Source organism: Neofelis nebulosa, chromosome X (genome assembly GCF_028018385.1).
Source record: "Neofelis nebulosa isolate mNeoNeb1 chromosome X, mNeoNeb1.pri, whole genome shotgun sequence".
Taxonomy (NCBI): Eukaryota; Metazoa; Chordata; class Mammalia; order Carnivora; family Felidae; genus Neofelis; species Neofelis nebulosa.
The window spans coordinates 81,789,126-81,803,048 of NC_080800.1; the positions used below are offsets into that span (position 1 = coordinate 81,789,126).

General features: G+C 46.7%; 1 protein-coding gene across 7 annotated transcripts in view; it reads left to right on the forward strand.

The window, feature by feature from the left end:
* Window positions 1–11,067, forward strand: part of DRP2 (dystrophin related protein 2) — a 102,462-nt gene extending 91,395 nt beyond the window's left edge. For 6 of the 7 annotated variants that reach the window (XM_058714724.1, XM_058714723.1, XM_058714727.1 and 3 more), the window contains 8 exons: window positions 95–206; window positions 1,508–1,644; window positions 1,953–2,018; window positions 2,270–2,335; window positions 3,159–3,302; window positions 4,949–5,186; window positions 6,553–6,673; window positions 6,959–11,067. In XM_058714724.1, coding sequence (XP_058570707.1) covers window positions 95–206; window positions 1,508–1,644; window positions 1,953–2,018; window positions 2,270–2,335; window positions 3,159–3,302; window positions 4,949–5,186; window positions 6,553–6,673; window positions 6,959–7,083 — 1,009 coding nt within the window. In that variant the 3' untranslated portion in view covers window positions 7,084–11,067. The remainder of the gene's footprint in view (window positions 1–94; window positions 207–1,507; window positions 1,645–1,952; window positions 2,019–2,269; window positions 2,336–3,158; window positions 3,303–4,948; window positions 5,187–6,552; window positions 6,674–6,958) is intronic. The other variant, XM_058714725.1, reaches the window with a different exon arrangement.
* Window positions 11,068–13,923: the final 2,856 nt, after the last annotated feature.

The following is a 13,923-nucleotide window of genomic DNA, read 5'->3' on the forward strand; positions in this document are numbered from 1 at the left end:
TCTAATGTGTGTGTGTATATTTGGATGTTAGGGAAATGGGGAGGTCACTATGGTACATTGGATCCTCTGTCCTATCACCTCTCATCTCCCCAAGGTACCGGAGTCTGAAAGAATTTAACGTGGACATCTGCCAGACCTGCTTCTTGACAGGCAGGGCCAGCAAAGGCAACAAGCTGCACTACCCCATCATGGAGTATTACACCCCGGTATGGAGCCTCCGGGCCGGGCAGGAGGGGGAGGCAGTTCTCAGGTTCTAGGCCCTTGATCCATTTTGCCAAGCATGGACTAACTATATTCTGCCCCTCACCCAGTTGCACTCTCTCTGTTTCTCTGTCTCTGTCTCTGTCTCTGTCTCTGTCTCTTTCTCAAAAAAAAAAAAAAGCATTCACTATTTTCCTTCAGGGAAAGTTTCAGGAAAAAATAGAGAGAAAGGAAGTTCCCGGCAACTAGACTTCCGTTGCTTACTTTAATTTTTCCTATGTAATTTCCTGAATTGCTCTGTCACCTGGTCTTTACCTGCTACTTTGTCATTTCTTCCATACCTTCTAGTCAATACCAAGGTTTGTGCTCAAATTACTCAGTCTCTTGGAGGTTAGAAAGGGTATGTTCTTTACCTGGGTCCCCAGATTCCACTTGGTTTTCATTGGAAACTGTGCCCTTCATTGCCACCTGAGTCCAGGTGGGTCAGCATTCCTGAACTCCACTCATAGAATTTCTCCTGTGCTGTATTCAGGACACACAGCTCCGTGCTTAGCTCCCTGAGCTAACTCTACTCCCCAAACTCCTTTATCCCTTTCTGCCCCATGGATACTCCTGAAGTCCCAAGTATATTGCCATCTCCCCCCACTGCTTTCTCCCACCCTACCACCCCAGTTTTCAACCTGTTTCCCCAGAATCCATCCCTGTAAATCACCATCTCTTCTCCATATTCTGTTCGCACAGAAACATGTGTGACTCAGTGGGAGCAGGGAGCTTGCCCTTTATTTTTATTTTATTACCACTTGAAAATAAACATTATAGGTTTGCACCCTAAGTCAGGCTCTGTGCTAACAGCTCAGAGCCTGGAGCCTGCTTTGGATTCTGTGTCTCCGTCTCTCTCTGCCCCTTCTCCGCTTATGCTCTTTCAAAAATAAATAAACATTAAAAAAAATAAAAATACCCTCAAAAAAAAAGAAAATAAATATTATAAAAATCATGCATGGATAACTGGCTGGAGATGAGAGACTGAGAATGCTGTACCTCCTGCATTAACAAATATATACTTACTGTAAAAGAGTCCAATAATACAGAGGTGTATAAAATATAAAAGTCCCCCCTCTCCTCAGCCTTTCTCCCACTTCTCCAGTCCAACTTCCCAGAGGCAACCAGTGTTCACAGTTTCGCATTGTACCCTTCTCGAAATTTTTCTGGGAGTGGGGCTAAGATTAGATTACCAGTCATGTTCCCTGCTCTAGGGGAGCACCTTAGAAGCCATTAGGGTGAGTCCCTCTGCCCTGTCTCCCCCTAGACCACATCCAGTGAGAACATGAGGGACTTTGCCACAACTTTAAAGAACAAATTCCGCTCAAAGCATTATTTCAGCAAACACCCTCAGCGAGGTTATCTGCCTGTGCAATCAGTGCTGGAGTCTGACTACAGTGAGACGTGAGTACCAGTGGGTGGGCACAGGCTGCAGGCCTTGCTGAGCTGGGGATGTGCTGTGTAGGGGCTGAGTCCCGCATGGGCTAGAGGAATGTTCCAAGGCAAACCTGACTAGTAACAAGGAAGTTCAGCTTGGGCCTGACAGGAATCTGGCCTGAGAAATAGATTAGAATCCAGTCTCTGTATCCTGTTCCCATCAACTCTTTCCCATCTCCCTAATTTGGTGGTAGGGGGTGGGGAGGGTTGTTGTAAGGTAACAGACTGCTCAGCTACCCATTCTTTGGCTGCCTGAGTCTGCTGCTTTCTTCTAGGCTGGCTTCTTCCCCGATGTTGCCACACGCTGACACACACTCCCGCATTGAGCATTTTGCCAGCAGGTACCACTGGGTTTGGAGGAGGGAGATTTTCAAGAGTCTAAGGGGGACGGGGTTTTCAGTCAGGGCAAAGAGAATGGAGTCAAGACCAGAGGGACGTGCATAGTGGGGTATGTGGCAGCCAGTGACGCCCAACACTTAAGGGCAGTTGGGGCAGCCATCAAAGCTAATGATCCCACTGTGGGATTAGAGTCTTGAGATGAAAACAGGACCCACATCCTGCTTTCCCTTCTGTTCGTGCTCTTCCTTCCCAGGCTTGCTGAGATGGAAAGTCAAAATTGTTCCTTCTTTAATGATAGCCTGTCCCCGGATGACAGCATGTAAGTTTTCCCAGCTGCTTATTTTCCAGGAATAATTCTCTTTGGGATCCCCCTGCCACCATTTGGGAAGGATATATTCTCAAGATGGCGGGGGGAGTATGGTGGCTAGGGTCCTAGAAGCCCCAAGGAAGGAAAGCTGCTTTCTGTGCACAGTATTTGGTAATAGAAGCTCTCTATTGATGGATCTGCCATCTGCCCAGGTCCCTTCCTCTTGTAAGCTCCCATCTTTCTATGCCTAGTTTTGAAGGAAGAAGAATATGTCCTCATTTAAAGTTGCAGAAATGAATCATTATCCTATGCTCAAGATGCCAAAGCCCCATCTAGTGCCACATCCTGGGAGACATCAGGGACTTAACTGAAGTGTGACTTGAGAGATTCCCTGGTGCTATAGGTCAGAGAAGGGGCCCTTTATTCCTAGGGAGATTCCTGGAATGCTCAGGAGGCTTAGAAGCTGCTGGCCCTGATTGGGACTAAGGCAGTGAGCCCCTGGGTGGGTGAGGAAGCAAAGGAGGATACGGTCAGGGAACAGCACAGACTGGGAAATGATTTGCTCATTGTTTCCCAGGGAGTTTTAGGTAGAACCCAGAAGCCCCAGCATCCTGAAAACCCTCTCTCTTATACCCTCAACCATGACCTCTGCCATCTTATTTTTTCATCCCTCTTAAACCTGAATATATAGCCTTTCCCTTTCTATGTGACTTAGAAGTGAATCTTCCAGCATATGTCTCCTGAGGCCTGAGCTGGAAGCTGAGAACTCATGCCCTGTGATGTTTCTTGGTTCAATGCCTGGCCACCTCCTTTTCCTCTCCCCACACCCATGCAGAGATGAGGACCAGTACCTGCTGCGGCACTCCAGCCCCATTACAGACCGGGAGACAGCCTTTGGACAGCAGGCTCCATGCAGCATGGCCACAGAAAGCAAGGGGGAGCTAGAGAAGATCCTGGCACACTTAGAGGATGAGAACCGGTGGGTATGGTGATGGCACAGATCTGTGTGGGTTTGAGAGTCAAACAGTTTGAATTTGAGTCTTGATGCTTCCACATCCTAGCTATGTGGCCTTGAATGAGTTACTTATATTCTGTGGTCCTCCATTTCCTCATCTATAAAATAAGGATGATGATAATAGTATCTACCTCCTAGGGTCACTTGTAGAATTTCAAAGGAAATCAGGCATATAAATGTGTTAGCCAGTACCTGGATTATCATAAGCGTTAAGTAAACACTAGCTATTATAATAATTAATTGAATCCTTTGAACTCAACCCAAATATTTTCAAGTACCCAGTAGATGCAAGCAGAGAGAATGCAAACACAGAGAATTACAGAAGACAGTATTCATGTCTCTGCCCTCAAGGAATCTTCAGTGTTAGAAATGGAAAGAGGTACTTATCACTTACTGAAAGTAATAAAACAAGAGGAGAGTGGCACTGCATGTAGTGTTTGAAGACTGGCAGAGGGAAGCTGAAGATTACAAGGATGACACTGATGTCCATAAAGTACGGGTGGCAGTAGGGGTCTGAGGAGGGTCCAAGCCACTTTGGGGGAATTCAGTAGAACCCAAAGAATTCCTCAGAACAGTGTTTCTCAAACATTAGTGTGCATACAAGTCACTTGGGGAACTGGGTAAATGCAGATTTTAATTCACAGGTCTGGGGTGGGGCCAGAGTTCTACATTTTTAACCAGTTCCCAGGGAGGGGCAAATGCCCATGCTGCTGGCTCACAGACTACTTGGAGTGGAAAGTCCTCAGAACAGGACTGGTCTGCCAAATTTTCATTATTGGTTCAAGACAAGATAAGTAGAGAATAAGATTTTAGGAACTTTTATACCAATTTGACACTGCCATGTCATCCAAGCACATAATTAGCGGACTTTTCATTGAATAAGGTATAGACCCATTTGAATGTTGTTGAACTTGTGTGGCATGTCATGTGTGGCATGAGCTATGTACTAACCATATGCATTTGGACCACTTACTGGTTCACAGTGATTTGAAAACCACCCCCCACCCCTGCCCCAGGATTTTGTTACAGATAGTTTGAGAAGCACTGTATTAGATCAGCAGTGGCCTGGCCCTGGAAAACATTGGTGAGGGAATGGTTCTGTTGCAAAAATAATGTCCCCTAAAGTAGACCATCTCTTTGGAACCTGTTTCTTGATGACTCAACAAGGGTGTTCAAAGTGGGCCAAAAAGGCGGGTAGTGGAAAGAAGAGGCAAGATGGGTGGTCTTTTGTTTACATCTTCCACTGGAATCTAAAAATCTACAAATGGAGTAGGTGAGTCAGTGGCCCTAATGCCTCATTTATTTGCAGACTGTGTTTCTGTCTGATTTTAAGGTCAGAATTAATCCCTGAAACAGTACATCAAAGCCCTAAGACATTTGTTATATGAAATGTCAGCTCCCTCTGCTCCAAGGCCCAAGGATGGCAGAGTAAATGACATATGTGCTGGAGAAGAAATGGATATGGCTGTTCAACCAAGAACACAGCTAGGGTGGGGGTGGGGGTGAGAGAGCAAAGAGGTTGCTCACACTGAGGTATGAGCAGACATCTGGGACCTGGACAGTCAATACTTTGTTAGGGCCATAGGTCTTAACTCATCTGTCCTTGGCAGGATTCTCCAGGGAGAGCTGAGGCGCCTGAAGTGGCAGCATGAGGAGGCTGCCGAGACCCCCACCCTGGCTGAAGGCTCTGCCGAGGTAGCACAGGACCACCACAATGAGGAGCTTCTGGCTGAGGCCCGGATCCTTCGGCAGCACAAGAGCCGCCTGGAGACACGCATGCAGATTCTTGAAGACCACAACAAGCAACTAGAGTCTCAGCTGCAGCGCTTAAGGGAGCTGCTCCTGCAGGTGAGGCTGAAGCCTGGGAGAGGACCAGAGCAGCCCCCGAGGGGAGGAGAGCTGGAGAGCACAGCAAAGGGGTGGAAAGACAGAGCTCCTTGGCAGTGGCTGTTGGATGACTTTCTAAAGAGAACTGGGCTGACAATTAGGGAAGGTGGAGGAAGGAAGGGGCTGGTATGTCTCATTGCTCGGCCAATTCTGGGTGCTCACTTCTCCAATGACACATTTGAATCTGGTATTGAAAGAACAAAGTTCAAAGAATCATCTGAAACCTTGATTTTGCTACTATGATGTTTTCTAGAAAGAAGCAGGTTTGAACAGCCAAGAAAAAGAGTTTTTCTGGGAAGGGAGCTCTTTGTTAATGTTTGTCCCTTTCCTCTTTGAGAAGTAGTATATGTGATATAGTGAAGCTATGGAGTCAGACAGCCCGGGGTTTGAATGTGACTCTGCCAATCATTGCCTGTCAGGTGTTAAGAGTGACTTACCCTCACTTATCCCCAGTTCCCTCATCTGTAAAACAGGGATAATAATATATCAACTTCCTGGAATTGTGAGCATGTAATGAGACAATGAATTTAAAGAATTTAGCACAATGCCAGGAATAGTAAATACTTTGTAAATGTTACTTATCACAGCTGACCTTTAAACAACACAGGTTTGAGCTATGTGGGTCCACTTATATGTGGATTTTTTTTTTACAGTACAGTAAGTGTATGCTCCCTTCCTTATGACTTTCTTTTTTTTCTTATGACTTTCTTAATAACATTTTTATTTTCTTTAGCTGACTTTATTGTGAGGATATAATATATAATACATATAATATATATAACAGTTCACTATGTTATCAGTAAGTCTTCTGGTTAGCAATTTTTAACTGAACACAGGGGGGGTTTGGTGTCCGTAACCCCTACATTGTTCAAGGGTAAACTGTATTGTCACTCTATGTACCAATACCACCCCATGCCTCTTCCCCAGATCCTCCAAGGATAGCCTCTAGATGAATTCCTGGAGGTCTTAACATATGATATTATATCACAAACAGAGGATCGGGTGTACAACTCTATATTTTCAGAGAGAACTGGGTTTTAAATAGCTTAATTATAGCCAAGATGACAGCAAGAGACCTTTAGGTGCAGTGCCATCCTTATACAAACTGGTAACCTTTGACACATGTTGTCGAAGGAAGAAGGTAACTGGTAACTAAATATTCTAAGAAGTTTCTTAAAAGGAAGAGCTACTGTTTGGGGCACTACCAAAAATTCTTAAAGTCCAAGGGCAGAGAGATGGGCATGAGGTCTCCCTTCTAAGCTCAGGAGTCTGTTAAAGTAAGGTCAGGAAAACAAAGCCATTTAAGTCATGCCTTACCTCTTGCTAGCCACCCACCGAACCAGATGGCAATGGCTCTGCAGGCTCGTCCCTAGCTTCCTCTCCACAGCAGTCAGAAGGCAGTCACCCCCAGGAGAAGGGACAGACTACTCCAGATACTGAGGCAGCAGGTAAGTTCCTCCGGCTCCTCCCAGCCCCTTCTATGGCTGCTAGGGCTGGGACTGGTTTCTCCTCATGGCTTTGAGCTTAGCTTCAGGGATGATGGGCTTATTGATGGATTCATTTGTTTGCTTATTCTACACATGTATATTGAGCACCTTCTATATACTAGGCATTGTGCTGGAACAACACAAATGCTGTAGGTTTGTCCTTCAGCTGGCCACATCCCACTTCAGCCCCTTGTCCTCATCAAGGAATCTCTAGTTCTCTTCCCAAATCTCTCTTTTCCAACATAGATGATGTGGGGTCAAAGAGCCAAGATGTCAGCCTGTGCTTAGAAGACATCATGGAGAAGCTCCGCCATGCCTTCCCCAGTGTGCGAAGCTCTGATGTGACTGCCAACACCCTGCTGGCCTCTTGATGGAGCCAGTTCCCCATCCTATAATCCACAGTCTTCTGGTTCTTTCTGGTCAAAGTCTTCCTTCAGCCTTCACCCAACATTTCCAGTCCCTACCGGGCCCACATTCCTCAGCCAGAGTTATTTGGGCTCTGGGCAGCAGCAGGGATCCACTAGTATGTGAAGTGGATGTGTGAGGACTGGGGGAGGAAGACGCATGATTCCTCCAATTATAGAAATGTGCCCTTTAATCCACAAGTTTGAGATCAGTCCCTTAAGTATGTCTCTGTTGCGGTCCAGGCAGATGGCACTTGGAAGCCATTCAGATGGGGACAGAGAAGCTGCCTTACAGAGCTAAGCAGTGCCCATCAGCCCCTTTCCCTTCTCCATGGAATTATGGAGATAAGGAAACCCAATGACTCCAGGGTTCCAGCATTATGAACCCACAGGAGTTAGTCCTACTCTCTGGCCCAGCTCAGGGAGGCAAAAGAGTATCTCTGAGACTCCCCCCTACCCCCAAAAAAGTGCCCCTGAAAATGTCTGGGCAGCATGTGGCATACTATAGTTTGACGGCATATCTCTAGTCATCCTGATGCTACCTAGATGTTGTTTCCCCCTAGAATATCTGCAGTTCCTTCTGCCTCAGGCCCTGGCAGACTTTCCTCAATGAGGGGGAACAATTTGTTCTGATTCCTACTTACACTTTACATTTGGAAGCATTAAAGAAATACTTAGGGCTTTGGTTTTTCCCCCAATCATCCTCTTTCCTGAAGGCTTCAGCATCCTGAGACACCAGCTGAGTTGCTCTAGGAACCAGCTGAAGCCACCCTTGGCTTTTCTGGGTCTGCCCTCAGAGCCCTGGGGTAGAGGCAGCAGCTTGCTCAGCAAGCGAGTCTTTCTCTACTTGGGTGAGGAAGGGGAAGCCACTCACCAGCCTGGAGGAGTGTGACTGCCCAACACTCTTGCAGGCTGTGACCCTTCTTTCTTTTAGGCTGAATCAGATGAAGTGACTCACTGTCCCTAGCTAATCATAAGGCAGATGCGAGTGGCAACCTTAAATAGTGGCCTCTTCCTAGGAGCCACTGGCCACACATCAGGAAGCTGGCCACGTTCCACCCAGACAACAGCAAGGCCTTCCTTTGCATAAAACTGTTCTTTCTAACTCTGGAAGGTGAATCCAATCCTCAAAGGAAACTAACTCTTCCTAGCCTACATATACCATAATCCTTTTCTCCAGAAACTGTTCAAAGTAGATAGCGGGGTTGGGGGGGTGGTAATGGGCTTGGGAAATTTGAACAGTCAAAGCCCACTTAGGCAGTTTTCTATCAAAAGAAGCTTTATAACCTAGAGCCCCGCAATTGACTTAATTTGCCTAAGTTTATATACATATATATCTATCCTGCATACCTACTGTATATCAGTACTCCCCTGGCCTTGCTCACACATTAAATTCTAATACCTCTCAAAGTATTAATGTTCTGCCTTGCTCTTTGTTAGCCCCAGCCTCTGGTTGGACTGATAGACGCATCCTGGCTGCTCCCCCTAGGATGTCTCTCCATTCATGTCTGGGGTAAGCTATCCTTAAGACCAAAGCCAACAGAAGCCTGTGGCCACAGTGGAATCTAATGGGAAGAGTCACTCTGTTCTCTTCACTCATTCCAAATTTCGTTCCCTTGACACCTGGGCCTTGGATGAATTTTCCTGGGCTCCCCTAAACAATGGTTCAGGTGCCAAAATAGAGCAAATGTGAGTTCCACTCATCGCATGCAAACAAGAAGGAACAGATGGGCCTTTATTGACCTTTGCCAGGCTTTAACGCAGAGAATACCCTCCAGCCCCTTCCAGGGCATAAGTCTGGCTCAGGGACTCAAAGAAAGCAGCAGTTGCCACCAAGGTCAGGAAGGTATGAGATAGTTGGGGTGCTCTGTTATAATAAAGCAGTAGGCCAGTGGGTAGAGCTTCTGGGAGGTTAGATTTATCTGCTGCAGGGGAAGGAGGCAGCAGCTTTGATCCAGAAGCCTAGGATTACCTCCTTCTAGAATTTCCAGGGAGCACTAAGCCACAGGTCCAGGGCTAACTGCATCTGCCTTAGTGCCCATGAAATCTCTGGATGGGAGGCCTGGGTATCTGGATGTATGGTGAACAGGTTGTGGGTGGGCAACAAACACAGGGCATGGGCATCTGTCCATGGGAAGGAGGCTGTATTTGTAGGGGCATAGTTTGTAGGCAGGAATGGGGGAGAAGACATTTGCTATAGGTCAGGGAGCACAGGGTCTTTGAGGCATATCCTGCCTAAGGCTTAAGAGGGCATACGTTATGAAACAATCTTTGACCGGGAAAGTCTTAGAAAATCCTTCCCATAACCCCCACCTCACCCAAGAGATCTTGGGCTGCCAAGGGCCTGTGGCAACTGCGGTGGGCTAGGCATAGTAGAGAAGATGTAGATCTTGCTATGTAGGATTTGTGCTGTAGGTGGACCGAAGCAGCAGGTTGAATTCTCACTAATGGGGTCACTGACACTGTGTGTGTGGTCCTGTGTGTACCTTAATGCCTGAGGTGAGTGTATCACTCAAGGGTCCAGTGACAGTCACTGCAGCGTGTGTGGGCAGTTTGCCCTCAGTGAGGTAAATGGATCCTTGGGCATGGTGAATCCAAATTAGGGTGAGATTTACTGAGATGTGCTGTATGTTGTTAAGCATCTGTCATGTATCATGTCTCCTAGAGGTATCTTTTTTGTGTGATGCTGCATAATTTATGGCCCTGTACTGGAGGAATGGTAAAGGGGGAGTTTTCTGGGTAGGCAGCCTAAGGAAAGCCTCTGACTTGTGAGAAGGAACATGAGTGTTTGCTGGGGTTGTTGTCAAGTAGTATCAGGGAACAGTTAGGACTGATAGGCGATTTATTCTCGACAGGATTTGGCAGAGGCCAAAAAGCTGTTATGAAGGTGCCTCTGCTCAAATTGAGAGCAGAGCAGGGTCATGTTGACTGGGAACTTGTTAAAAAAGGCTGACTGGCTGCAGAACATCAAGCTGTTTATTGGATGGTTCCCTAAAGAGGGCCCTACCCAGGAGGACACATGCCCTTCCCTCCAGAATGGCAAGGCTGAAATCAAGGCTCTCAAGTGCCCATTTCTATCAAGGCCCAACCTTTAAATATTTCTCTGTAGAGAAACCTGTTTGAGTTTCTCATGCTCCAGGAACTGGGCAGGCAAGGCCACAGTAATGAGAAACCCTGACGTCAGGCAGAGGCCAATGCTGGGAGATAGACGTTTTCCCTCCAGGTTAATTTTGAGGAATACCCATGCTGCCTGAGGTGTGTGTTTGGAATCTGGGCTCCATGTCCAGCTTCATGCTAGAACATTCCTGTAACACACATTCTCAATGGCCAACTTGAGGCCTCTGAGACCATTTCAGGCCAAGAATCTCATTAAAGTTCCACTGGCATAGGTGACAGCTAGCCAAGAAAGTAAGCTACCTTAAGGCAAACAGTCCTGGGAGAGAAACTGGGGGGCCCTACCCCCGGGCTGTGGAGACTGAGCTGCTCAGCTGGGCAGCTCTATCTCTGGGCCTCTCTGCCGAAATCTGGCCCTGGGAACAAAGGAATACTTCAGCTCTTTCTTACTCTTTTAACACCAATGGCTGTGGGAGAGGGAAAGGCTCAAGGCCAGGAATCAGCTCCCAGCCTCCATCTCATCCCACAGCTGCTGCATTTGCGGGCATGGGGGGGTGGCTGCTGAATGTCCTTGCTGTCTCCAGGGCAGTATTGGGGCCCAGAGTGGAGCTTGCTATGCTGTTTGCTGGCTGCAACAACTGGTCTCAGGAATGGAAGTTGGGGAAGGGATCCAGGGCAGGGGGGAGGTGGCCAGGGTGGCACACAGGTCTAGAAATGGGACAAAGTGGGTGGGGCTGGGAACAAATTGGTTAACTTTGATTGCCACTCACTGTGGTGCTTTTCCCCTTTCCCTTGAATTCTGCTTTGAAAAGAATAAATTTGTATTTGTTTACTTTGGTTCTTCTGGTTATACTCTGACTCTGACGTTCCACATCCTTCCCTTATTTGGGTGTAGGAAGAGAGGGTGGGCCAAGAAGCCACAGGGATACTGCAAAACATGGGCTACCAGATGAGCTCAACCAACACCTGCTGGACAAAACAAAAACCAACCCACCTGTACTAGCCCCATCCACTACTGTTACCTGGATTGGTTACCTCTCAAGATCCTATACAAATTAGCCAGTTATCCCCTCATGGGACGAACTTTCTATACCAATGATTCTTAAATAACCATCCTCATCAATCTGAGGGAGTTTTCACCAGCCTGAAGCAATGTGAGAAAAATCAGGACAATGCAGTGACTTTCCATAAAGATACATTTACTCAATTTAAAGGTCTATATTTTATTATCAGCATATAATTTTTTGGAGTGTTAAAACGTCCCTGTAACTGGGGCAAAGAAACTATGGCAGTTTTTTTTTTAATGCCATTTTTCTAGCAAAATAAGACCCTGGGAGTCCCTCTTCCCCAACACCAATTTTTCTTTTTCTCACCAATCTATAACACCACTGTCCAATAGAAATATAATGAGAGCCACATACACAATTTTCTAGCAGCCATATTTAAAAAATAAACAGGTGAATGGGGCGCTTGGGTGGCTCAGTCGGTTGGGCATCTCACTTCGGCTCAGGTCATGGTCTCGCTGCTCATGGGTTCAAGCCCCACAATGGGCTCTGTGCTGACAGCTCAGAGCCTGGAGCCTGCTTCGGATTCTGTGTCTCCCTCTCTCTCTGCCCCTCCCCCACTTGCATTCTCTCTCTCTCTCTCTCTCTCTCTCAAAAATAAACATTAAAATTTTTTTAAATACATAAAAATAAATAAATAAACAGGTGAGGAGCACATGGGTGGCCCAGTCAGTTAAGCATCTGACTTCTGCTCAGGTCATGATCTTGTGGTTCATGAGTTCGAGCCCCACATCGGGTTCTCTGCTGTCAGCATGGAACCTGCTTCGGATCCCGTCCTCCCCCTCTCTGCCCCTCCCCCCTCTCTGCCCCTCCCCCACTCTCTCTCAAAACATAAATAAACTTAAAAAATATATCAAATAAAAATAAACAGGTGATATTAACTTTAACATTTAACCCAGTATATCCAAAACATCATTTCAACATGAAATCAGTATACAATGAGATATTTTATATTCCTTTTTTTTAACTAAGTCTTAGAAATTGTCAAACAGGCTGATAAATTCAGCTGGAAAGAAACAAGAGACCCACACAGATCCAGACAATTTACTACTCATAGAAGACAGCCAAAGCAAGATCAGCAATGGTATCACCTCCCTGCATCCCTTGTTCCACAGGTTGCCACTGAAACAAAAGGGGCCCAAGGACATGCAACATGGATGGTGGGACATCCTATTTTTATGGCCTCCAGCTGTACACTTTAGGGGTGGCACGGCAGGCAGAAAGTCCTATGCTTAACCTAAATGAGGAAGGCAGATGAGGAACTGCCTCCCAGAAGCCTCCCTCGAGACAGGGAGGTGAGAAATGGTCTTGTAGTGACTTCTCATGAGACTGCCTATCTTCCCATGTTTCTGGAGGATCACAGGGCATTCTGCCAAGGCCTGGGTCAGCCTGCAGTTGAGCCTTGCCTACATGGCCTATGCTAATAGTGCAAGGTCAGCAGGGCACCAGTTACCCTACAGAAACCCAGTGTGTATTTTACACTTACTGCACATCTCAGCTCGAGCTAGCCAAATGTCAAGTGCTCAAAACCCACATGTGGCTAGTTGATACCATATTGGACAACACAGGTCTGTAATATGTAAAATTTAAAATCACTGGGCTGTAGAAAAAAAAAATTTCATGAGGTATCACTGTGTGTGTGTGTTTGTTGGGGTGAAGTGGGGAGTCAGGGTGGCAGTAAGCCTTGGGTGACTGGAGGGCAGTGGGGAAGCAGTTACCCTGGGTTACAATGAGATGTGGCAGCAGAGGGAATGCAAGGCCACTGCAGACGCATGGATTCACCCTTGCCCCTTCCTGTTGTCTTCCTTTCCATCCTGCCTCTCAGCAGAGTTCTGGCTGCTCTTGGGCTGTAGTATTGGATAGAGGCAGAACTAGGGCTCTTCTACCTCTATCACCTCTAGATGCCACCTGTGGCATATATGCCACCCTCACTAGCCTCAGTCTCTCCAGCCATGTCCCCAGGATGCTTTGTTATCTGTTTCTGCTCCAGCCCCCTGCCTTCCTTTTTTTATTTTATTTTGAGAGAGAGAGAAAGCACGAGCAGGGGAGGGGCAAAGAGAGAGTGAGAGAGAATCCCAAGCAGGCTCTGTGCCATCAGCAAAGAGCCTGATGTAGGACTTGAACTCACGAACCGTAAGATCACAACCTGAGCCAAAACCAAGAGTTGGGTGCTTAACCGACTGAGCCACCCAGGTGGCCCCCTCTGCCTTCCTTCATCTGTAAAGGGCTATCTTCTTTTCAAACCTTGCTTCTTCCTCCACACCTTCTGCCTCTAACAGTCCCTTTCTCCCACTTCCCTTTCTTCTCATCTTTTAAAGCCTGAATTTCTGAAAAAAATATTTTTTTTTATATATCATCTTGGTTTTCAAGCTGTCTTCTAGCTTTTTTCCTAATCTTAACTTCATTTTGTTTGCCCTTAACATATCTTCCTTAGTCCTGCTTCTTCCCTGCATTTGCCCCCAGCATCCCTTCCATCTTCCATCCTCCTCCACAGGGCCTGCCCATACATACTGACCTGAACTTCACTGCCCCTGGCTTATTAACTTGAACTTGGAATGGGAGCACTATAAGAGGCACAGAAAACTTGGGGAGTTCATTTCCTAGAGCAACACTGACTCCATCAATTGGG